Source organism: Patagioenas fasciata, chromosome 8 (assembly GCF_037038585.1).
Source record: "Patagioenas fasciata isolate bPatFas1 chromosome 8, bPatFas1.hap1, whole genome shotgun sequence".
Taxonomy (NCBI): domain Eukaryota; kingdom Metazoa; phylum Chordata; class Aves; order Columbiformes; family Columbidae; genus Patagioenas; species Patagioenas fasciata.
In genome coordinates, this window is record NC_092527.1 from 21,011,925 (window position 1) to 21,037,736 (window position 25,812).

The 25,812-nt window shown below is 41.4% G+C and overlaps 1 protein-coding gene and 1 long non-coding RNA gene across 5 annotated transcripts; one reads left to right on the top strand and one right to left on the bottom strand.

The window, feature by feature from the left end:
• The first annotated feature begins 1,400 nt into the window (after positions 1-1,400).
• Positions 1,401-18,309, top strand: MYOZ1 (myozenin 1). Of its 2 annotated transcripts, XM_065843812.2 has the most exons (6): positions 1,401-1,586; positions 3,775-3,876; positions 5,547-5,725; positions 14,178-14,412; positions 16,756-16,915; positions 17,743-18,309. In XM_065843812.2, the coding sequence occupies exons 2-6, from the start codon at positions 3,801-3,803 to the stop codon at positions 17,972-17,974; spliced, it is 882 nt and encodes a 293-aa protein (XP_065699884.1). In that variant the 5' UTR covers positions 1,401-1,586; positions 3,775-3,800; the 3' UTR covers positions 17,975-18,309. The 2 variants fall into 2 exon arrangements, with proteins under 2 accessions (XP_065699884.1, XP_065699886.1); XM_065843814.2 differs by lacking the exon at positions 3,775-3,876.
• Positions 5,870-25,771, bottom strand: LOC139828551 (uncharacterized). 3 transcript variants are annotated; one of them, XR_011740286.1, is made up of 4 exons: positions 25,609-25,771; positions 11,726-11,849; positions 9,661-9,807; positions 5,870-8,450 (listed from the first exon to the last, which is right to left on the bottom strand). It is a non-coding gene; the product is annotated as an uncharacterized lncRNA (long non-coding RNA). The 3 variants fall into 3 exon arrangements; XR_011740287.1 differs by having other exon boundaries at positions 5,870-6,169; positions 8,335-9,807; XR_011740285.1 differs by having other exon boundaries at positions 5,870-9,807.
• Positions 25,772-25,812: the final 41 nt, after the last annotated feature.

Genomic DNA, 25,812 nt, shown 5'->3' on the forward strand with positions numbered 1-25,812 from the left:
TCCCCTACACCTGTTTTACACTGGCACAGCTCTGGGGACTTACTTCCAGATCACCAGCATGGGAGTGTGGGGGCAGCATTTAGGCTGTTTGGCCCTCACGGGGGGTGTATCTGGTGTATCTGCCAGACTTAGTGAAGGATGGAGCACTCTTTTGATAGTGCAAAGCTTACAACATGTTGTTGCAGTAGATACAAATGAGGGAGAATATGAACTGTACTAAATCACAACATGAGGTATGGATAGTGGTTATATGGATGCAAGTGAGAGGAAAATGGGAAACTTTAGGCCAGGAGGTTGCCATACATGCCCTGACTCCGAGCAGCATATAACAGCTGATTATTGCCCATAGGTATGTTACAGCACTCTTATACAGGATCTTCCAAACAGTACTGGGGGTTAATGCTTTGTACTTTCAACCCACTTATCACACTGGGAAGTTTTATACTTATTTGGTGCAGGCAAAATCAAATGCAAAATCTAGGAAAAGGCAAAGTGACTGCCTCCTGTTGTTCCCTAATATCAACTTTGCTTGAAATTCTCTGTGCAGGCAATTACAGCTGTATTTTGGGGATGTTTTCCCCCTAGTAGACTCTAGGTTTATTCAGTGGACAACTTGATTTTGATCCAATGTGAACTAGGAAGACAGTTTTCTGTAGGAATTCTGCTTTACATGGAAGCTGAAAGGTATGTGCATCTTGAGCAATCCTGTAAAATTAGATATGTTCCCTTCATCCTAGAACCAGGACTCAACTGGGTATGACGGAAAAACAGGGAGACTCGCCTCATATTGAACAGGAGCTAAAGAAGGGGAGTCATTTGCATGTACAAAGCTACACCAAATGCAGGCAATCAACCCTATTTCTGTCACGAAATAGGAAATCAGTTTCCTTGCTATTTGATTCTCCTGGCTTCCCCATACGTACTACACAGCTACTTCCTGCAACTCTGTAAAGAGCTTTCTAGACTTTCTGGTTTTCCTACTACTTCTTGCTTCATGCATACAATTATTTTTCTTCTGTGCTTTCTGATGGATTATTTAAATGCCTGACATTTTAGGAAGTATGTATGAGAGCCTAGAGGACACTGGATTGAATGATGGAGTGAAGAGGGGGCAGAAAGAGGGTATAAAACAAAGCAAGATCCAAGAGAGCTTTTGAGGCATTACTGACAAGCAGGATAGGAAGAGGAAGGGGAATGGCATGTTGATATGAAGTGAGGCACCTATGGAGTGCCTGCTCTACCTGGGAACTGAGGCAGTGACTGCAGGAGGCCTGAGGAGCAACCTTTTCCTTTTCCCTCTCCTTGAGGCTGGTGGTGGTGCTATCTGAGACTCTGTCCTCTGGGCTGTTGGCTATTAATAACTGCAGGATGCCTGTGTGAGCAGCCTTCAGGAGTCAAATTCACAGCACTTCGCATCAGCACTTTGTGCTGGGCAGAGCTTGTCTGCGCCCAGGCACCCTGGGTGAGTGGGGCTGCTGGACAAGCCTCCCCAGCAGCGCCCAGAGACGGGCTGGGAGGAAGGAGCCCACTGCCGAGCTCTGGGGCAGGCGTGTGAGCTGGTCTGAGCCTGGTGCTGCAAGCCTGAGGTGAGTTGACTGGGCAGCAAAATAGTTTGGAGCAGGTGCTGTAGGGGGTAAAGACTGGTTTGGTTTGCAGCAAAACCAAATAAATGACTGCTGCAAAGACTGATGCAGAAGAAGAGAGGAATTCCAGCAATGGATAGAGTTCAGGGGAGAAAAGGATAATTATGGCCCTAGATTTATGTCTGGGGTAATGGGGAGGATGGGATTGGGGCTCCAGCAACCTCCCTGCAGCAGGGTGGCTGAAAGGGCAGCAGTCCCAGTGTAGCTCTGGACCCTGTCCATACTGAAAGACTGCTGCCCTTTTCCTTTTGCTGGACGCATTGCATGCAGCAGGTTTTCCACTCCCCAGTTAGTAAAGGAGGACAGCAGAATGAGACAGACTTGCCCTCGCTGCTCCTTGGGAATGAGTGTGCTAGAGGAGCATGGTTCTCTAACAGAGCCAGCCTGTTCTGCCTTGACTCAGGGAGCCCACGTTTGGGGCATACAGATGATTTCGCCCTGTTTTACCAGTCTTACGACCCATCAGTTGGGCCATAACCTCCCACCCCCCCTGCTGCTGGCAGCATTGCCCCTTCCCTGTCAAACAGGGCCTGCTTCTTTTATATAGCCAAGCAGATGTCTGGCTGCTCGAGGAGAATGTGCAGCGCGTGCTTTATGGCTGCACCTGCTCACGCTTGCTCTGGGAATACACCAGGATGGGCTCTTTTATGATGTGAACTACATGGAGAGCATCTCAGTAAAAAGAAAAGCTTGGAAATCTGAAAGAAAAACTAATCCAAGAGAGTACCTGACAACGAGATTGGAGCTGGTTTACTCTAGCTGGGCTTTTAGCAGTTATCATCACCTCATCACAGGAAAATCATGTCGCAAAAGTAGCAATGGTGGAACAAAACTGCAATATACATAAGAGACTAAAATGTCTTGATCACAACAAGGGCAGTGTACAAACTCCTAGAGCCAGCTGCTTGCTTGCTAGTTCTAAAATATAACTTACAGTTCAACGTCTTCAGTTCTGAAATTCTAAACAACTAAACTGCAAAGAAGCACAAGGACAGAGATGTTTAGTTACTGTCTGTTATTGCGGAAGCCATTGAGTCTTTGCTCATTTGTATTTGTGTTGCACTGTATTCAGGTGAGGATCTGTCCTTCTATATGCTTTTGTTTGGGCATGAGCAGTGCTGAAGGAAAAGCAAGATGTTTGGCCTACTTACATTATGTGTGATAACCCCCAAGAAGGACTCTGAGAAGCTGCCTGAAGTGGAATTGCTGAGATTTCTCCTAATTTTCCCTGACTTTGCAGTACAGATCTCTCATCCCATCTGAGGACAGAGATGGGGAACACTGTATCAGAAGAAATCTCCCTCTTCTCCTCCTCCCCCTTCAAAATGCTTTGTGATAAAATCAATACGTAAGATACAGGTGCAAGTGACTTCAAACAACTTGGGTGAACAACTTTTCCTTTACCAAGTTTGCCTGGGCGCTCTTCCTCCAGCCCTTCTGTATCAAAACAGTACGAGTCATAAAAGACAGAATTACTTAGGATTTGGGTTTTTTTGTTTGTTGTTTGCTTTGGTTGGTTGGTTGGCTTGTTTGTTTTTTCCCCCAGAACTTGCAGTCTACTGGTTTTCTGAATACCTATTCTAATTCTAATAGGACTACCTAATTATCCAAACGAAACTTGCACATTATTCAAAATACTCCCAAATAACTCATGGACAGACCTAAAATCTTTAAACAGAAATATATATAACTATATATAACTATCTAATGATAACTGCATGGTATTATAATATGGTAGAGCAGATTTTCAAACTGACATTCTGTTACTGCAGCACAAGGTAATAACAGAGCACCACTGCGGCACACGTGGGTGCTGGGAAGCTGCCATGTTGCAATTAAAATGCCTACTTTGGATAACAGCGCTATATGGCATCTTGGCAATGCTTCTGCTGTGATCTGCTGCCATATTTTGAGTCATGATGCTAAGTCTCCAGAGAACAACCACCACAATGGCCTGTTGATCATATTCTGTATGGGATGATATGATTTACTAGCTCCTTCATGTGAAAGGGATGGAAAAGAACCTGTATGTGAAATGAAGGCTGTGTATCTCCTAACTGTAGATGGCAACTAAAAGGGAGGCAAGAAATACCTTTGCAGTGTTTCATTCTCCATTTCCTTGTGTGTTTAGAGCAAAGCAGAGAACTCTTTGTGGGAATGCCCCTTGCAGGGACTCCTGCTCCTGTTAAAAGGAAAAAGTCCACTAAACTCATTGGGAAGCTGACACACGAAGGTAAGATATGCAAAACTGCACACCTGAGAATTGTTTGGATTTCGACCTGAATTTCAGCCTTTAAAATTTCACACCCTGTGTGACTGAACTCCCAGAGCAGACGTGCAGTGAACACACAGGAGGCAGAGTCACAAATATTACTAAAGCTCAGGCTTCAACCACTTCACATTTTCTAATTTATTGTACAAAAGCATTGTACACACATTCAGGTCAAATATAGACCTAGATTACCCTTTGTAAACCCCTATGCTCCTGCAGCATTGATTTGGCTGTGCATCAGTGTGAACAGAAAGAGAACATGGTCTTTTATGGGTATCAATATTGCAGTGCCTTGTCATTTTCTGTGTTGTTCTCTCTCTTAGAACCCTTGCCTCTGATTTGTTTTTCCTCCATGTGAGAGAATTCCTTTGATTCCAGGACTCATTAGTTGAAAAAATCAGAGTCTCTGAGAGGGAGTAATACTGCAGGAATAATACAACCTGGGATGTTTTTCTTTCTACAGAATGCCTGTGTATTGGGTAGGGTGACTTTTAATTAACTGTGATATCCTTATCTTCTCTTTACTTTCGACAGCATGGGGAAGATTTTTAGAGGTTTTGAGAAGTAATAATACAGTCCTGTCCCTTTCTTCAGTCCCCAAAAAGGGCTGTAGAAACTTCTTTGCTAGGATACACGTACATATTTTTCTATTCGTTCCCTATCCTTTATTCGAGTAAACAAGTAAGTAAAAATCCACTTTTCAGTAAAAGGGCATTTCCTCGTGTGCCATGAAATAGTGCTATATAAAACTGGTTTGCTAAAAAAAATAATAATTTCTTCATACAATATCTAATAAAATAAATTGGTTTATACCCATTTTATACTATTTTAAGGATGGAGATTCATTCTCTGTTGTAAATGTAGAGGTGGATAAGTGGTCCTAAACTTGCTTGATAGAGAAAAAAGGAAAGCCTAGGAAAGGTTTCTTGTTTCTGAATGAAAAGCTTTAACCGCATTTCTGCAAGATTTTTACACTGAAAATGTTTGAATCTATCACTTTGATGGAGAATTGGTGGTACCAAATTAAACGGAAAAGGTGTTATTAATAACCAGTGTATTAAGACTTGAAGAGAACTGCTTTTCCCTTTAAAAATTCTCCTGAAAAGAAACAAACAAAAAGATATAATAACATTGAATCTTGACAGGTTTTCGAGATAATGTTTAAACCAAAGCACACCAGAGGTGTCTTTATTTCTTATGTTTCAGCCCAGTGTGAAGGGCTGATGGACACTCATCTGACTCCAGAGGAGGGGCGGTGAGAGTGGGGCAGTAATCAGACAAGGCCGCGGTGCATTTTGCAGCGGTGCATTTTGCAGCAGTGCATTTTGCAGTGGTACTAAGGAATCTGCTGCTCTGATTGAGGTGCTTCAGCTGGGGGACACGTGCATCCAGCTCCACCCTTATGCAACTCTTCTCTGAGCAGATTTGCCTTGATTACAATCCATAGTAAATTCCATGCATCTAAATCTGAAGGGTCATCAATGTAAACATTTGGTGCATAGGTTATTTCAAAAAAACTTACTTTAGAAGAGAATTTGGCTGCTTTGAAGTCACTACTGATGCTGGGAAGCAATGGACAAGAGACTTGGACTGAGCACTTCCTAAAATGTCCCATTTCATGTGTTTTGTAGCCATGCCACAAGAGTCCAAGCTGAACCTGGGGAAGAAGATCAGCATCCCCAGAGATGTGATGCTGGAAGAGCTTTCTCTCCTCACTAACAAAGGATCCAAGATGTTCAAGTTGCGCCAGCTGAGGGTGGAGAAGTTCATTTATGAGAATAACCCTGATGCCTTCACCGACAATTCTGTGGTAGGTTGGAGATTAAAAATTTGCTCCATATACTCAGGGGAAACAGGAATGGAGCGTGCCCAAGCTTTCCCCTGTCTGTATGTGCATAGGCTGGGAGGGAGAGGGTGGAATCAACTGGCAAAGAAGTGCAGGAAAAAGCCAAAATTATATAAACACACAAGTTTTATTTCCTTTTGGCAGCAGCATTAGATCCCTTTGGTAAATATTTAGTATCACACATGCAAAAGCATGAGAAAATTCAGCACTGAGTGATGAGGGAAGACTTCATGTTCGGCAGGTGTTCAGAGCGGCACAGGGCAGGACTGTTTTTGTACCCCTTCCATTTCTTCTTTGCAAGAGGGAATGATCCATCCAGGTCTGACTTCAGCTCTAGTAGGTGTGGTTCTATTTTTAGCCTTGGATACACTTTTATGCTTCCTGCTAGGCAGAGTCCTCTGCTCATTTCTGCAAGAAGTTCCATAAATGAAAATGCAGGCAGAAACCTCTAATCTAACACTGCAAAGTTTTTAGTTTATTTGCTAGAAGCTACGTGTGTTTTATTTTAAAGTATTTTCCTATTAGATATGGTGCATAAATCCAGATGTTCCTTTTTTCCCTTTCCCATGAATTAGTACTGTTATTTAAACTTTGCGCTTGCCTCTACAGCTAGTTCCTGGTGTAAAGTCTTTTGAAGATACTTAAACTTCTACAAATGAAAGTCTCCTTTCACATGGTTGTCAGCAGTTCAGTAGAACAAACAGAAAATATTTCAGGTTCATATGCATTTTGATGCAGCATCTCCTTTTCTGATGTTCTTTAAAATTTATTATGTGTCATTTTATCCCTTTATGGCGTCCATTTTCCAGTCCAAAGAAATTCAACCAAAATAGTAAAAGTCATCATGTTATTTTTTAGCCCTCTAATGTTTTCAAAAGCAGCAATAAGTAAATCTTTGTAGTTCACTTCTTAAAAATGACAATTTGGGAAGCAGGATGTGGAAATATGCCTGAAAAAAAATAGTACTTGAAATTACAACAGTAGGTCAGATAGCAGATGAGGGATGATAAACCAGAGATACAGCAAGCATTTCCAATGCTGTTAGACTTTGGGCAGTTTCCTCATCTCTTTGCACTTTAGTAGTTCACCTCTTCAGTGAGCTATCTCCTATAAAAGATGCAAGAATGAATGGTGTGTTGAACTTTGGACTCCAGATTAAAATCCCAGAGAAATGGAAGCTGTTTTTATAAATACTCAGCAATCTCAGAGCTCCTAAAACATATGAGGGCCAGGTTCACATGTCAGAATCTGCTGCAGTGAGGAGTGAGAAAATAATAAGGTGAGAGAATAAAAAGGCTGAAGTCCAAACTTTCGCAAACTTGAGAGTGTCACTTAAGGGGTCCAATCAGAGAAACACAAAGTGAATGAGTTGTGACAAACGGACTCAAAACTGGACATGCACAGTGTTCCTCCAAGACTGACATTACAAAGGCTGATTACAAAAGCTTCCCTTTTGTTAGCACTTTTCCCCACTTTGTTTATTCATCCATGCCTGACAGTCACTCTATACCCTTTCTATAGTGAACCTCTCCCTCTGTTCTGTAGGAACACTTCTGCTCCCCTGCATTTTGAGCAAGACTGTAAGATACTGTGCTGTGGAGAAAGGTATTTGGGAGTTAGCTCAGAATTTTCTTTATGGCTTTGCTATGTGAGAACAATGGTGTGGTCTCCCAACAACAGCTGGTATTCTGCTTTAAAATCTTCCATGTTTCACCTTCAGGGCTATCTTTTCTCCACATTCATCGTTCAGGTAACAAATCTCCACTGGTCAGTGCAGGAAGACTTGTCCGCCCTACAGCCTTCGCTCAGGGCCAGCTTAGCAGGATCACAAACATAACTGTTCCCATTTGCTGGCCGCCCCATGTGCTCTGTGCAAGGACTCTGCCAGGCTGCACCCACAGCCTCTGTGGATAACTGCTCTCATCACCACAGCCAGCAGGAGTTGGTGCCTTTGCTGGCGGGCAGAGTGCTGAGAAGAAAAGCTGTGCGATTGCAGCTGCTGAGCCATCCTCTCAGAGAGCTGGTTGCTCTTGGGCAGGTAAAGGCAACAGATCTGGGGCCTCGCTGTTATCTCCCAGACCATCAGGATGGTGCATGACATTAGCAACAAATAACTTTCACTAAAAAGCCCTTTTGACTGTAATATTTGATTGGTTTTCTATTCCTTTCCTTTCTTGCTCCTGGCTCTGATCAAAGGTAAATGCAGAAAAGAAGGCCTAAGCAAAAGGGAACTGTGGGAGGAAGATAATTGCAGCGTAAAGAATTCTTACTGCTACTTCCAGTTACTTTCCCCTCCCAGTTAATTTTCATGCCCTTTGTTCCCCATTCCAAAGAAGTCCTTGTGCCTTTAATGCTGCAGGACCTCAAAGGGATATAAAGCTGGTTATGTGTTTTCTGCTTTTGTATCATAGATTTCTTACCTGTCTTAGAATATTCTCAGGGAACACTTAGCAAAACAGGGCAAGAAAGGTCTGAGATGGAGTACAGATTGTTTCGTTCCCCAAAAAAGTTTAACAGCAAGGTAATGTAACATAAAAACAAATAGAGAAAGGTTATTAAAAATAAATCCAAACCATATAAGGGGTCCCAGAATAGCCTGTGCTGTAGCCATAAACCTTCCTTCAAGGGAGAAGATCTCAGCAGTCACGTGTCATTGATCCACCCTCCTGCTTCTCTCCTCCTTCTTTTCCTCCACCCAGAAAAACACACCGGACAATCAGATCACTCTCCTTACTTATAGAGGAGAAAACACATATATTGTGCGTGAATGAACATCAGACAGCTCCATGCAAAAGTGAGAACTCACCAGCCTGTCACTGCTGTGGCTCTACCCATCCAGTTAGAAGCAAATGGTAACTAAACCCACAGTCAGAAGGACTGATCATTCTCAACATGAGCACAATGAAAGGCACTCCCAACTGTATCACTATTTTCAATATTGTGACCCTCTTCTCTTGCAAATACACAGTACAAGGGGATGTTTTTAGTGAGGGCTGAGTTTGACACTTTTAGCACACTGATATCCTGCCAAACTGGGAGCGTTCACGTGACGTCCTCCATTTGGTGCTGTGCTGGAGAAACTGGGCTCTGCTGAGCTCTGTCTAGTATATCAGAAGGATTTCTTCTTTTCACTCCAGGCTTTGCAGGCATTGTGGTTCTCTCCATGTCTCAGGAGATAATATCAACCTCACTGTGGAGCTGCAAGATGCAATTTTTACTGACTAAAGACCACAATGAAATCCTGTCTTGCTATGTGCTCTATTACTGTTGAATCTGACCAACTATAGCATGAAGGAAATTACTACATTTATTTTTTAAAGGTGAAACTGAACCATGGGGTAGATTAATGAGTCACCAAAATCATAGAGAGGGTCTCAGTCTTGTCTCTGGGTCTCCTAAATCCCACTTTACTGCTTGGCAATATCAGCAGTTCACAGACCTTTTCATCACTTCATAATGCTAAATTTGTTTGCCCTCAAACAGATCAAGATAATGTGAACCTACGTTTCTTATCCTTCCAGTCCTACTCGTTATTGATTTAACTCCTCTCAGGGCCCACTGCTGCTTTGGGAACCTCTGTGTAAGACCTTCCAGCTATTACTAAGTGGAAACTGAAAACAAACCCATAGTTATGCTTTCTGAGTGTTGCTTTTATGCTGTTTTTCTTCCAGTGAGGATCCTTACAAATAGTTTTTCTGCTACTCAAAACCTGTGGCCTGATTTGGCTCACATGCAGGAGAAAGACTTGATTTGCCTCTTTTTCCCCCCCGCTTCTTTCTGCTTTACTTACCGGATCTTAAATTAAAATTATTAGGAAGGTGGAATAACCAATATCTGAGTAGACAATTATCAGCTGTAGTACATCAAAAAACCCCAGACCCAGAAACAAAAAAACACACCTTAGTACTTTCCCAGACTCATCCACCAGTTAAAATAAATGCAGTTTCCACATCTTGGCAATGCTTGTGTGAAAACAAGCTGAACCTGTGTTGGCAAGTGATTTCGATGGACCTCAGGTCAGGAGGTCACCAAATGTGAAACAAAACCTAGGAAGTGAAAAAAGGTTGAAGAATTGGATTACTGTTCTGTGTAATGCTGGAGTTACCTGTATTCCTTTTACTGCTGAACAAGAACCCAGAGGATTAAGCAGATGTGGCATGAAGAAAGTGGAAATGGTTATGTCACAACACCAAAAGTGGTACAGACAGAAGTACACAACTAACATGCCTCAGAGATCTTCCATGCTAAATATCCACACATGATACAGTGTGTGAAGGAAAGCATAAGGACAGAGGAACAAAGATGTTCCCATGCAGCTACTTGGTTTAATGCACAAGTGTGCACTGATGGCTCTGTTTACCCCTTAATGTATTCAGAAGAATGCCAGTCAAGATCTCCAGAGGTAGGGTTAAAGTAAAAGTGTTAAGGAGAGCATTCTTTCTAAGAAGTCTGTTCCGCAGGGAGTATTAAACCTCTTGAACAAACGTAACAGGATAATCACAAGCTGAGATACGAGTCTCAGGTTATGACCTAAGTGGACTGAGTCAGCTGAGATGTAACTTCAAACAAAATGAGCCTTGCTGTGCTGGACTTGGTGCAGAAGAGCTAGAGGTCTCAACTATGCCCAAAGCTGTGTAAGAGTGAACATGAAGTCTGATGCCTTCTTACTCAAGAAGCGACTGGTATGGAAATAGTAAAATGACAGAGAGGAAGATCCTTTTATTTTCCACCGAAATCCTGAAACTCAGTTTCTTTCATCCACAAACAAAATGTAGCAAAAATTATATAACATATAAAAAGAAGATATAAATAACTTTGAGTAGTATTGAATAAAATCTCCCGCTATTTAGGTGAGTAAATTCAGGCATAGAGGTGAAAAATAGTTTGCCTAAGATTAAACAGCAAGTCAGAAGTAGACCTGGAAATAGAAAGCAGGAGCTGAACCCACTGAACTGTGCCTCTTGGGGAAGCATATTTTTTAAAAAGTAGCTTAAGATACTTTAACAGCTGAGGTTACTTTTTATTTTCATCCTTTTTTTATAAGTGAATCATAGGTTTAAGGCTATACAACTCCAAATTAAGGACCAAGGCACACACTTCAATAAAAACAGCAGGCAGTCTACGAGACTTCCCAAGTGTCTGAATTTTAAATCTCCCAGCCCACCGTTAAGGAGCATTTCAATAGCTGCCAGGACGCAGTCACAGTAACTTCAGAAGTGTTAGTAACCACATAGGCATCAAACCTTTGGGAAGCTCTTTATCAGTGAGGTGGAAATAGAAACACATTTGGTGGCCTCAATCATCCTCTTTAGGGCACAGCTAGGAGCTGATGGGAAGCACACGGTGTCTCCTCCTGAGGACGGCCTGCAGTGACGTCAGGGCCTTGAGATACTTTGAGACCTCAGCTCCATTAGCTGGATCATCTTTCATTATCTATTTTTCATGAGACACATGCAGTAGCCCTAGAGAATTCAGAATTCATCCATTCTAGGCACTCAGCCTGCTGGATCAGGCTTTTGTTAGCACTAAGGTCTTCAAAAACATGAGCCCCATTTGTTTAGCCAGCTCAGGGGACTGCACATCACATGAACTTGCCACAGTTGTTCTCTTGTTAGAGTGGATTTAGGGATGCCCAGGGATGGATAACATCCACTAACTCCAGTAAAGCACAGACCCGCAGACCCTATTACAGAGATACAGCGTGATCTGCCCCAGAGCCAGGAGAAGGTTCTCATCCTTCTGGACTGACATTCCTGGACTTCTCTCCTGGGACTTCCACCAACAGGGTTAATCACACCCAAGTGAGAGGCTAGTTTTGTGATGTGAGTATGCTTATATGTAAAAGCTCTACATCCTGTTAGCAATGGCCCAAGACATACATTCCCCTCAAGTGTAAGTAATATTTCATTCCGAACACCCCGACCAGAGGCATGCTGTAAGTACCAGAGTTAAGGCTGCACTCACCCAGCTTTGACTACCTCCAGACTCCTGCTTGAAGCTGTTGTTCCTGAGCTCTGCTCTCTTGGAATGAGCTTGTTTGAATCCACTGAAGTTCAAGATTTCAAAAAGATAAATTTGTCTTTGCCTCCTGTTATAGGAAAAAAAAAAAAAGATTCTGCTGTTAATTTGAACTAAGACAATCTATTGTGGTGGCCAGAACTAAATTATATTTTTATTCTAGCACATGAGTAGACTGGGTTATTGCATGGAAAAGGGGTCTTTCCTATCTGAATGGAGATGTCTGCTGAATGTAGGATGTTTTCCCAGCAGCTCCATGAAGAATTATGAACTAGCCTGAGAGCAATCAAAAGAATTTCATTTGCAGCTAAATAAGATTTAACTGTGACATTCCTGAGGCAGACCTTGTGTTTCAGAGAAACTTCACTCCTGCTCAGTGGTAACACTGCAATTTAAAATAACATCAGCTGACAATTATACCCCTTCCTGGTCACATCAAATACTGCTATGCACAAAATCAAACCAGCCCTTTTTACTGTAGCTCATGTTATGCTGATGTTTGGTGACCTTTTTTTTTAAGGAGAATGCATGTAAGTAACCAGAGGAAAAGAGAAATAAGCATTTAATTCTGAGGAAGCACACACAGCATGGATTAAACTTGAAGGAAAACAGATACACATCATGTTTTCAAATTACTGAGCAAATCAGTGGAAGCATTAACCTGTCATGTATATTAACATTTTGAGAATAAGCTCATTCTGACCCCTAGCCCTCAAAACCCCCTTTTTCCAGCTACATAGCTCCCACGCATAATCAAACAGATTGCCCTGCTAGCTCCTGTGTACAGCTTAATGCTCACAATCCTCTTGCTTCTCGGTGCTTCCTGACATTCAGAGGAACATTATCTCCTCTGCTCCTAAAAAGGGAATTCCGTACAGCTAGGAGGACAGGCAGTCCCTCAAGGCCCTGGGGGCACCAGCTCTGTCACTTCAGCATGCAGCTGGCTGCCTGCCTGGGTTGCAGCCTGGTGACCTGCTGTGAAACCCTGGACACTGTTGCTGGAGACACAGGGAGCAGAGGGTTAGATAATTCTGCCTTGAGCCTTGTGGGGTTTTCACTTCTCGTCTATTTTTAGCTGACCGAACAGCTGGCCTTGGAAGCCTGTTTACAGCCTGGAAAGCTGCTTTTTGCTAAACTGTTCTAGGTGTAAGAGCCCTGAGGAAGCCTTAACCCTTCGAGAGCCAGCTCTGAGGTTGGCACTCTTATCTCTCTTTAACTGCCTGAGATGAATTGACAGAAGCACAATTGCAGAATGAGGAGCCACAGATTCATTCAGCTTCAGCTGTATTTGTTAGACCTTTGTGCATCTATAGGCAATCCCCTCATCTAACAGGAAAGCCCATTGGTGATACATAACCCAGGTTACTTGTATTACAGAGCTGTGTAGGCTGTAATACACAAGAGATACTTTTTATATCTGATAGGAGTCAAGCTTTGATCTCATGACCAATACATAAAACGTTTTTCCAAGCATATTATATCAGTTTCTGTTTCACACAAGTATTTATTAAAATTGCTGCTTGCAAAGCCAGGACCTTGTGCTGGCACCACAAGGTCTATAAAACCTGCATGGACCATTTGCTCCCTCACAATGTACTGCAGGGATTGTTCCTTCTAGCCTGTAGAGTGGATGGCCTGGACAATAAGGCCAACTTGATTTTACTGATGGTTACAGCTTGCTTTCTTGCCTTGTTGATGGTTAGATTTGGTTTGTTAATGCTTATATTGCTACAAACAGAACCCTTCCTTTTTTGTTATTTTCCTGTTGTGGTCTCCAGGTAGTCTTTCATGTTTTCCTGGGTTGCTATTTCTTCAGCCTTTCTCAGTGTGCAAATACCCCTCCCCATGCAGACCTTCATATATATGGAAAACAGACATACAGGCTTTTAAGTTGTCACAAGTACCCCGTTGTTCTGGTGCCCTGAAAAACTTGTTTCACACAGTGTAATCAAGCTGCCCTTGCTGGCCTATTTTCACCTTGACAGGAAAACACTTCCTTTTTCGTGTCCAGCTTGCTTTCCCACAGGTCAGCCAATGCATCTGCCTGGACCTTTACCTGCTCTGGCAAAACCTGTATTTCCTATTTCCTTTCCCTTGCACCTGTATTTCATACTGATCACTGCTGGGGACAATACACAGATCCCCCTCTCCTCACCCTGATCAAATGAAATGAGGTTTCCATTAAAAGGTGCTTCCATTGCCCTTGCTGCTGTTCTACAACTGCTCCTGTACTGAATACAGAGAATAACTTGAAGTTCTGCCACTGGTTTTGTAACTGAGACATGAAACTGGTCAGAACACGGAGACTCGGGAGTTCACGTTCTGGGACCCAACCCTGCGAATGTGAATGGACCACGTTCTGTAACAGGGATTCCTACTCTCTTTTCTCCTGCCCTAGGATCACTTTCAGAAGTACATCCCACCAGGAGGGCATTATGGGGAGGATGCTCATGGCTATGCCCACGGGCGGATGGTAGGAGGAGTGACAGCTGGGCAGCATGGCTCCACTAAGCAGCAGCATCCCGCTGGTCCTCCCAGGCCTGGGAGCAAAGGAGGCCCTGGGGACAGCGAAGGGGAGCATGCGGGGGAATCGGCTGGAAGTGGTGGAGAAGGAGGCGATGGTACTGATAAAGGCAAGTATCTCTGCAAGAACAAGAAACAGCGAAAGCCATCAGAGATCATGCCCACCTTACTCTTAGGGACAAGTAAATTAATCTGAAGACAACAGGAATTCTTCCAAACTAAGTTCCACTGCAAATTCTAGAAAAGTTGAACTGCCTTTAGCATGATAGTTTACTTTGCATGCTTCTGTGTTGCTCAGTCATAGACAAGAAACAGAAATACCTGCCTTGGCTGGACCAAAGAAATGATGGGAAACTTAACTACTGAGCTCCTAAGGCTGATGCAGCAGCATGCCAGTATGGCATCCCCTTTCCTTCAAGGGTTGCACACTGGCTGCTATTGGAGGTCCTAGTTTTAGCTCTTTAGCCCAATAGCCTGGCCTGACACATCAGTCTCGAGTATATTAGCCCTGCTTTCAAATTAAAGTTTCCACCTAAATGAACAGGATTTTTTGGATAACCTTCAGAAGGGAACTGCAATATCTGGTAATCACCACTGGTCTACTGAAGTAATATCTTTACAAGTAAAAGTACTTTTTGTTGAATTTAGTCCTTGCTCAATTTTATCCTCTGTTTAGTTTGGCCAGAAACCTCCAGAACCAAATCCTTTGTATGCAAATCAGCAGGTGAAATTGCTATTTTAGCAGTCCCTATGGGATTTTACAACAAAAAGCAAATTTGCCTGGGAACCAGGAACCACTGTCATAAATGACCAAGTAAGTGACTTGTAAAATCCAAGGTTTTTCATTTTCATTCTGGAAGAATGTGCATTTTATATCAAAATCAGCTTTTAGATTTCTGAGCATCCCTGTGAAAAAGAAATGTGTAGACTCTGTCTTCCAATAGGAGATTTTTTCTCCATTGTTATCCTATTTCTGTGTGCACAGAGGAAGAGGATTAACATCCCACAGCTTTTACTGCAGAGATGGATCCCAACAGCTTTTATTTTTCAACCCCAGCAATCAATTTACTTCTAAACTACTTAGTTTAAGTCCTTCACACAGAAAGAGGGGGGTAGTTGTTTTTAGTTTTTTAATGAAAATGAGATTCTTGTACATGTCTGCAATTCTCTGAAACCAGGAAAGCCTAGGGTTTGGTATGGTTTGAAGAAAATAAGCAACACAAAGAAAGAAGGTGTGATGAAGAAAGTTTCAGATAACAGTGTTAATTCTTTGCCACTTACTTCATAAGGACTTACGTTTTCTACACAAACTGTAGCACCATGAAAGCACCAGAATGTCTAACTCCATTAACCTATTATTCCCATCTGCCCTAATCAACCTAAGCAAAAGTGATTGCTCAGGAGTTTTAAGGTTTCTGAAGGATGAGAATCTTAAAAATGTGCTACATATTGATACACAACCAATGCTCTTACTAGCAAAGAGGTATCATACACAATTGGAAGAAAAAAAAAAAAAAGGAGACACACTGAAAAAACCCTTCTCTAACCTCATTTGCTCATTTGCTTAATGCAGCAGCCAGAAGCTAACCTAAAATTTCTGGCCATCAAGTATCTGACTTAAAGGAAAATGCAGCTCTGTTCTTGACAAGATCTTAACTTCCAGAGAGATACCACATCATATTTTCAAACTGCTTTTAGCCATCCTGGGGTGTCTGAGCCAGATTTGTCTCTGACATCCTGGCTCACGAGGGGGGAAATAGGAATGTCCATTTATGTAATCACAAAGAAAATGCTAACTTATAAAAATACTGAGAAAAAGGAGATGGTAATTTGACAACATTCAAGAATAGACTACTGAGGAGGACATTAGTAAAGACGGCTGTGAGTTGCCAAGACCCTAAAATATGATGGTTAAAGGTTTTTAGTCAGTTAGAGCCAGCTTTGAAGTTTGAACCTAGCTTTGGAGTTACAGTCAGGGCTTGCTTTGTTCCATCTGAGGATGACAAGGTTTATGTGGAAAGGTTATGTCTGCTATGATCAGACAGGGAAGAGAGAAGTAAATTAAGAATTAGTATTTTGCCTCGTATAAAGCTTTCCCTGAGATAGTGAGAGAGATGATGGGGTAAGGACTTTGGTTCTTGGGGTAAGAGGTTTCTATTTGAGCAGCCAAAGAGAACAATGAAGAATTAGTTCTCAAATATATGCTGTAAGGTAAATTTCTTAATAAGCAGCTTTTAGACTGTGGTACACCTGCTTTTGTGGATAAGGATGCAAGTGGAGTATGACAGTCTTTTGTAGGAGAAATCTAACCATAAAATCTTCGATTTGATCTAGCAGTTACAGAATCTGGAAACAAAGCTGATGTCTAAACTTCAATAGCAGAATACAGAAAGGCAATGTATTCAAGAGTAAGTGTCATCTAACTAGAGTGTTTTACTTTCCTCTGTTTACAGATGGGAAGTCAGGAGGCAAAAAAGTCACTATATTTAAAACTTACATCTCCCCCTGGGAACGAGCAATGGGTATCAGCCCTGAGGACAAAAGTCAGTTCACCATTGACTTACTGTCATATAGTCCCAAAGCTGATTTCCCCCATTACAAGTCTTTTAACCGGTAAGTCTTCTTGAATATGCAATTCAGTTTATTCAGCATGAGAAAAGACAATAACCCTGGCCATAGCCCTCCTGTCTTACGCAATGTAAATAAATTTCAGTTGCATGTCATTTTGCTTTGCACATCCTCCTGTGGATGAAATGTTTGGAGGCCTACAAAGAGAAGACACATTAAAAGCTAGAGATTTTAATTCAGCTTATAGACAGAAAACCTACACTGCAGGATAAGAGGACTTTAATCCTTTTTCCCTTTCTTTTTTGCCTCATTTGACCAGGGAGATTTAGTTTGCCACTGTTTATTACTGCAGCCACTTAAAGTTGAAGAGTTCAGGAAAAATAGTTACAATCAGAAGCCATGTAATTCACAATACTTCAGAGAAGAATCAGAATCTTCTGTTGCTTCTAATACGAACTGAAATTTTTACAATTATTTCTAGGGCAGTAACAATTTTATGTTAACCTCTCCATATAATTTTGCCACCCACTTCCATAGCCTCAGAACATCGGTACCCAGGACAAACCCAAATCCCACTCATTTCTGCAATAACAGAGGCTCTGCATCCTACATGTCTGGGGTACCAACAGATGTGAAAGGTGTATGTTTTGATGGAGATTGATGCAATAGTGGTGAAGGAAGTGCACAGGCGTTGGGGGGTAGGCTTGTTTTTAAATCTTTTTTAGTACATAGGCAATGGATATGTATATATTCTTGGGAAGGATTTGTTGGCCAGCCAACTGCAACAGTGGTAAAATGACAATCTTGATAAGTTTGTTTTCTAAATCCCGTTGTTTACCTGTTTGCTAACTCCATGTATTCCCCTGTGCCAGGACTGCCATGCCTTATGGGGGTTATGAGAAAGCAGCCAAACGGATGACCTTCAAAGTGCCTCAGTTTGATATTTGCCCCTTGCTTCCGGAATCTCTCATGATATATAATCAAAATTTCAGCAACAGACCCTCCTTCAACAGAACCCCAATACCTTGGATGCCTTCAGGAGACTCCTCTGAGTACCATACTGAGATCAATGTGCCAAGGAGTGGTGAAACAGAAGAGCTGTAACTCCCCATCACCAAGGCCTTTCTTTTTTCTCAGCCCTTTCTACTTGCAAGTTGACAGTAAAGAGCTGAAAAGTGCAACTCTAGTTCTGTCAGCCCTTCCTTTCTTTTGTTCTTAGCCCAGTTAAGTTCCTTGCAGGTTCTAAACTTACCTTCACTGTGGTGTTAATCCATATCAGAAACAGTTTGAAGGAAAGGAGAATTTTATTCACCAGGGCATGAAAGGGCAAAACTAGGAAGTGTTTTTCTGCTTAGCAATGCTAAATGCTGCCTGTCTGCTCCATAGTAAGTCTGTTTTGTCATATATTAACAAGTAATAAAACATAAAGAGGAAAAAAAGCCTTTGTGTTTTCTCTTTTAAAAATGCTGCTGAATCAATTAGGGGATCAGCAATAACAAATGTTTCAATCATCTCACGACTAGACTGTTAGCATAGGAAGAAAGATCAGGGGCTGATGGGGATGGTCATAAGACAGATAATGCATCAAGGTGGCTTAGATAAATACTGCAAAACTGATGGCGAAGAATGGTGACTTTGAGAGGAAACGATACAGGTAATCATAACATCATCAGAGAAAAAATAGCAAATCAGCCTGTCAGTGTAACAGACAGGTTAAGGTATTTCACTGTCACCTAAGACTCCTCAGTTCTCCAGAATATAAAACAGGTGATAGCTTAAGCAGGTTTTTTGGTTTGTTTTGGGTTGTTGGTGTTTTGTTTTGTTTTTGGTTTTTTTTGTGTTTTTTTTTTTTTCACACAGAGAGACTAAGAAGGCAACACTTCGGGAAGGAACAGAGGCACATCCAAGTGAGATGTCTTGCCCTTAATTACACAGCAACAAAGAAAAAGCTTTCATTACAACAGAAATAATTTCACACCCATCACTGCTGGAAAGTAAAATGTGGAAAAGCAAGATGTGCGGTTCCAGCCACCTGGATGATAAAGGAAGATCAATACTAACATGACCATCTGGACAGTCAAAGACATAATACTAACATAATAATATATAAAGGGCCTTGGACAGATTATTCTGAAGTAAGTTTCTCATAACTGCAAAAAGTTATAGCCCAGACTAGTGAGAATGGTATTTTGGGCCGGATAACTGCCCCCAAGTGGGATGTGTGAATGTCCTTCGGCCTGGTCTGTGAATGAGTGGGAACGTAACTGAAACAAACATAACATGAGTGTGGTGTGTTTTTAATAACAATTATTGGAAAAACATCTTATGTAACATCTTAGTCCAGGCCCGTATCTGTAAAACCTATAAATTGTCACTGGCTAATAAAGAGAGGGTCTCAGCCAAGGTGAGGTCTCTGCTTGGCCAGGCTCTGCACTCCTTCCTGAATAAGATCTCTGTCTGCATCCTGGTATGCGTCATCCCTAATTGCTGCACCTCACAGTACATTATTTATTCAGATACACAGCACTGAAGTTTATTCCATTTTTTGTAACAGTTTTATCAATGCCACACATATAGGAAAAAAGGTGGGCACTGTGGAAAACAAATAAAGAACTTTATTTTTCTACATTAAATACCTTGTTTCGTTAATATTTGCTACCCTGAGATATCTCAAAAATTGTGCTAATACTAACAAGCTGCAGAAGTAATGAATGAGTATTTTGCTAACCTTTCTGCTGAAATAGTTAAAGAACATTTATTTTGTGTCCTATTAAATGATTAAGAAGTATCCATAACTCAGTTTGTGACTAAACTTAAAAACATGAAGGTGGTAATTTGATCTTCTCAAGAACATTTCAACAAAAATGAAAAGGTTGTCTTTTTGACATGTTCCTACAAAGTATTTAAAGTTTGAGTTTTAAACAAACCCTCAGAAAAAATACTTGTTTTGCTTATTTGGATAAAATAGATCCAGAAATTAATTGATAAGACATTTCCCACGGTGATTTCCTTTTTTGATGTCTACATAAATACACGCAAATTTCCCTGGTGAAAGACATTTAAATGTGAAACTCTCACGCTCTACTAAACTGTTAGTTTATTCTGTATTGGATCTCTATCTAGAGTTAAGGTTGCTGTAGGTTTTCCAACATTTTTAATCAATCTAGTTTTTTCCATTGTGTTGCATTTAAGGGGGAGGGATTTATTTTCCAGTTTGAAAAGTATTCTAACTGTAGTACAAGAATCCAGGCTACAAAGAGAATGTTAGAAGTTCAGAAATATAGAGGAAATTTCATAAAAAATAGGTGACACTAAAAATATTTTCCCACCAAATATGCCATTTATTGCTTCCCCTCTTCTCAAAGGCATTTTAGACTCTTGCAACACATACTTTTTTTTTTTTTAAAGTGAAATGCATTATGCTTTTCAGGAGCACCAGGAACAAGACAGTTTGGCACCTGGATGTCACAGTCTGTTTTCAGTAGCAGGTGTTCCAGATCATGGGCCAGTGGGACATGCCAAGGTGCTGAGGGGGCTGGCTGCTCTGAGGAGCTCCAGGCAAGCCCAGCAGAGGCGGTGTCCTCCTTAACAGGCACACAAGCCCACCGCATCTGAGTGTGGCAGTAGAGCTGAATGCTGCTGACAGGGTCCATCAATCATCCCAGACATGGCAACGGGACAAATCAGGCATGGGGGCCATCCAGGGTCTCTGGTCAGGGGCAAAAGGAGATAGGGCTGGACACAAGCTACACTGTGGGGACAAAGTCCATCTAGGAGATGGGCTAGCTACAGCACAGGTCTCAGGTCCACCCAGAAGAAAAGAGTGCAGGCCAGCATCCCTGCAGTACAGCTCAGACAAGGACCCCAGGCTCAGGACTGAGCTTAAATGGGGTTTCTGGGCCATAACTGGGGTGAGGGTCCCAGGTAAAGCTGGTGAGGGCAACTGACAGTGCATGCAGGGCAATGACACCAAAAATGTTTGGGAATCCTGGTATAATCACAACTATCATTTGAGTTCTACTGGAGCATGGTAAAAACCAAAACAAACCACTAAAGAAAATAGGTCTTTAAACACCCAGGGAAACCCAAGAAATACTGTGCAAAAATAGCAGAGTGCTCTCTGGTGGTGCAGTTTCCAATTTCCTGCACACAAGGCAGGCAGCACCACCGGGCAAGCAGGTCAGAGCACTGAGTTTACACCCAAAGCTCTCTCTGGTTTACTATTGGACAAGAGTTTTTGTCTGTGCGCTCCACTAACCCAAACCCCTAAATCAGGATAAAAAGTTGCAATGTTCTTGGAATTAGTATTGTACCATTACAAATTATTAATAATATTGATATAATACATGTGTAAGCTAAGAGGATACTTCAGTTTTCGTAAATTTGCTTAATGAGGCATATAGCTCTACTTTTGCCAGTACACTTTCAATCTCACATCCTGTCAAGCAGGATTTATGTGCCTTTGTTTCCAGCACAAAATGAGAAATTCAACACTACATGTTGTAGAACAATTCAGACAACCATTATCTTGCTGTTCACATAGCTTAAGAGACATGCTAGTTTAGTCATTACTCAAAGTAATGTTACAAGTAAGAAAAATCAGTAATCCAAATTCTGTCTCAAAAATAATTAATTTCAATGAGGCTTGCAGCTACTATAATCAGGGCAGAAGTTTGTCCAAAATTATCAAATATTTAAGAAGAAGTAAGTAACTGCTCCTGCTCTTTGTTTTCCTTGGGCTATAATGTAGACTCAGGGGAATCGCCTATGTCAGAGAATTATTTATATTGGGAATAAGAGGATTTTATAAGATTTAATTACAGAGGATTTCCCCCACATACTAGGAGCTACAGAATGGAACCTCAGTCATCTGCTTTTAAGCAGGATTATCGTAGTTAGAGATAAAGAAGAACTAACAAATTATTGAGCCCATCCTTTTGTAAAGGCAGGCTACCGTTCCCTCACTGAGGATATACTGGATATTAAGCTTATACTCCATGGAACAGCAGCCAAAAATCTATTTAACAAAGAGGGACTGGCCCATGAAAAAGATTGGATAGAATTTTGTGACATTCAGATTTTTCATTCAGAAAAAAAAAAAGTTATCTTTTTCGTCAATTACAGTGTTATTTTTAGGAATATTATTTTACAGTTTCCAAGCTTTGAAATGTTTCTCTCATGTAAGTTGACTTGTATGATAAAGAATCTGAACCATACTAAAAGTGCATAAAAAATAGTGCCCGTGTGTTACTGTGAAAGAAAGGTGTTTAACAAAATCTCAACAATACTATCCATAAATATGGACTCATGTTTTAAAATCTTGCTTGAAGTTACAGCTGATAGCATAAATACTCAGCAGGTAGTAGCACAGTTGGTTTGCTTCTCTGTGTTGCACAGAAATCTTCCCTTTGACTGCAATGTATTCCCTAATCAAAGCGTTTGCATCTCATAATTGTCTCTCTCATGTGAGCAGCTTGCCATTAGTGATGATGATGATATAATTTGTACAACTAACATCTGGGAATTACATTTGATGTTGTTATTGACAGAGCATTTAGAGAAGATGGCTTTGTCAGTAGGCTTAGCAACTCTCTGAAATAAAATCTGGAACAGTTTCTCTTGACTTTTTTTTTTTTTTTTCTTTTTTAATCATACTGTGAATATATAAAATGTACTTGCTTCTTTTATACAAGATGGCATGCACCAGACAGCCAAGAGCCTGAACATGATGGTTGTGTTATGGAGCAAAGAGGTCAGCATGTGGCCGTCCCCCCATGGGAAGCACTGACGTATGTCTTCAACATTCACTGCACTGACTTTTTTACATTCTTAGCTTGTCTGCAAGTATATGTTCTCTTTCACAGAGGACTGCCACAGGTGCAATCATCTGGCAAACACCCCACTTCCAAAGGACTGCCCCTTGGCACGACAAGTTGCTGGTAGCACTTCTCTAGCAACTTACGTGGCCCACAGGTGCCCATCAGCAGCACATATGCTAATTTCTCATGAATGAGTATTAGAGAAGTTTGCAAGCCAGCCTGTTGCCTCACAGCACATTCATACATTTATATACAATCTCATCTATGCCCAAATCCTTAAATTGCAGGTTACAAACTAGTTTAAACAAGTTGCCTATTCTGTCTTCTTGGAGATGTGCCTGATCAGGACCACAGATAACCAAGTAGAATTTGCAGACACTTGCAGAAGCAAGATTGCACACATTTTGTGGAACCATACAACTTCTGTGAACTGCTGAGTATGAAGGATTTGAGACACTATTAATTATTTTCATGGCATCATATATGTATTAGTAAAAGTCTCTTCCGCTAATGTAATTAATTAGCAGTGCCTTTATGCTGTACCTCTTGCTCTCTATGTATTCAACACACAGTGTCATCTTCTCTCTGATGATCATCTTTTGCTTGCAGTACAGCTTACATTGTGCTTTAACAAGCACAAGTACTTGCTCAGATATATATTGTGTTAATTAACAGAAGCAGTAAGGGGAAGAGAACTGCATAAACCACTCTGAAGTAATGCTATTAAACACAATCTAAACTCCAGTCAGCTTAATAAACAAATTTGCAATATAAACTCTTCCTTTAATTTTCAATTAATCTTTTTAGAAGCATTATTTATATCAAAACTGTTAATGGATATTTTCCAACTTTTTTGAAGAAAACCTGCAAGCTCTTTTTTTTTTCTTTTAAACCTTTTGATTAACAACAAAAAATACAATGTTTTGTGCAAAGAGTTTTAATTTTAGAAGTATTTTTTCATGTAAAGGTAATTCCATCTGATGTACTGTCAGGGAGAAATGGCACAAATAAATTTGCAGACAGGGACCACCACCGTTTAAAAAATAGGAAGAAGTTATAGGTATAGCTCTAGCCAGAGTTATAATGAACCTTGCCTTTCAATATTCCACAGTGAACAAACAAATGCATAAAGAAGGCGAAATTAATTTATGGTTATAAGTTCTTCTTCTAGTGTCAAACCAAAATAGTTATTCTTCTTTGTTCTCCTAACAAGGATTACTGGGAACACTTATTTTGGGGAAATTTGGACAGGGAAGACACAACCATACTATGAAAGGCTGACAAAGGTCTCAACTCTTCCCAGGCTCAGATGTGACCCAAGGGCGGCACCACCATTTTATTTCAAGTCCCTGCATTTGCAGCTGGGGAGAAAAACCCATACAAGGAGGGCATGAACAGCAGCGAAGAAGGTTACCTACTAAACAATGCTTTATTCGTGCTCCAAAGCATCCCTCTCCACAGAAGGGTAAACAAGGACTCTGCAGACTTCCCCTTCTTACTGGGGGAAATTCCTGCCTTAAGAAACGATCTCAATATACATCATTCACTACAGGGGAAACAAAGCAGTCCCTGGAAGGAGGAATAAACAAATTAGAAACTTTCTGCTGGCCAGCCTAAGGACAACCTATGAGCCTTATCACACAGGACCGCTCCTGCTCACAAAAGCTATACAAATTCAATTACACTGAAAAGCGCTTTAGTCAAACTCCGGAGTGCCTGGCTCAGATGAGTAATTACTTCCATATTCTATAATAAAAACAGCCATAGTTTAATGGGCCTGAAGCTAGCATGGATTCAGGGCTTCATTACATCTACATCTCTAAATGTTTCTCTTAATTATCTTTGGTCCCTAAGAGAAGCTGGAGGCCTTCCTCATTTGCTCTCTCTCCCAGGATGATTGGCTTGATTCCCAAAGCAAAAGACTGAAATAGGATGGGAAGTCACAACAAGTAAACAAGCATTCTTCCAAATGCACACTTTTTTTTTTTTTTTTGGTATAATTTTAGTAGTGTTAGAAATGCCATGTATACAAACAGTATGCTTTAAATGTTTGTTCTGGGCAGAACAAAAGGTAGTCTCAGTCCTCCAGGCATACTCTATGCATCTGGTATGCCAATGATGGTATACCTTATTATCAGAAGCTGGTAATTCCAGCACATAGAAATACATCTTTTAGATACATAACATTTTGCATCAACTCACTTCTTATATGTAAAAATGCAGCTCAATGACTATAAAAAGAACTTCCTCCACAACATACAGAGCTGTTAGCATTCCTCTAAGGATTGTTACAAAAGACATATCTCTTACGTGTCAGGAACACTGAAATACAGGGCAGAAAAGAAAGTGTATTAGCCCTCAAGTCTTCATGTTTCAGTAATTAATTACATTGTTAATCCAGTGTGCTAGCACTGAGATACCAACAGCTCATGGAAATGGCAACCCCCCCAGTGATCTTCAGACTCTATGTGCGTTATTCTGAATTCACAGGAAAGGCTCCATTCCTTTCAGTGGGCTTGAAATGTGCTTCTTTGATATCACCAAAATGCTGCTATGCCAGAGTTAATATTATTACCAGCACTCTGCACCATTGACAGGAAAGTCACATCCTGAAATGTACAGCTGATGCACTTCAGGGAATTTGAGCTTATTAATTTTAAACATCATCTAGTGTTCAGCAAATCAGAAGACAAATTTGTAAAAGATCTTATTCAAATTTTCCCAGACCCTGAGATGGTCTAATTCAGCCTGAAATACTTGAACACATGGCGTTGAACATACGACACTGTGGCTCTAACCTGTGAGGAAACCCAGCCCTCAGATGAACTGCAAGTGAACTTTGGCTGGACGTGAACGCTTTGGAGCTTTGGTTGCAGTCACAGCTCCAACAGCCCACACTTTGCAGTTACCTAAACTCACCGGAGACCTCTCGCTCCTTCTGGGACGGGACACCAGATTAGGCTGCCTGCCCCCAGCCCCGAGCCGGGGGGCGCTGCCTGGGCCCGAGGGATGAGAAATGCGGGCCAAAGAACTGGAGCAAGGGAACCCCGGGACCGCTCTCAACTCCTTCCGACCTCTCGCGAGAGGAGGCGCCCACGGCGCGGCCCGCGGCTCTCGCGGCAA

What these genes read in the sequence shown, in the direction of transcription:
- MYOZ1 (XM_065843812.2), top strand. Translation starts at nt 3,801, where the DNA reads ATGCCCCTTGCAGGGACTCCTGCTCCTGTTAAAAGGAAAAAGTCCACT. An exon ending in CCTTCACCGACAATTCTGTG is followed by an intron (nt 5,726 to 14,177) that starts GTAGGTTGGAGA and finishes CTCCTGCCCTAG; the next exon opens with GATCACTTTCAGAAGTACAT. An exon ending in AGGCGATGGTACTGATAAAG is followed by an intron (nt 14,413 to 16,755) that starts GCAAGTATCTCT and finishes CTCTGTTTACAG; the next exon opens with ATGGGAAGTCAGGAGGCAAA.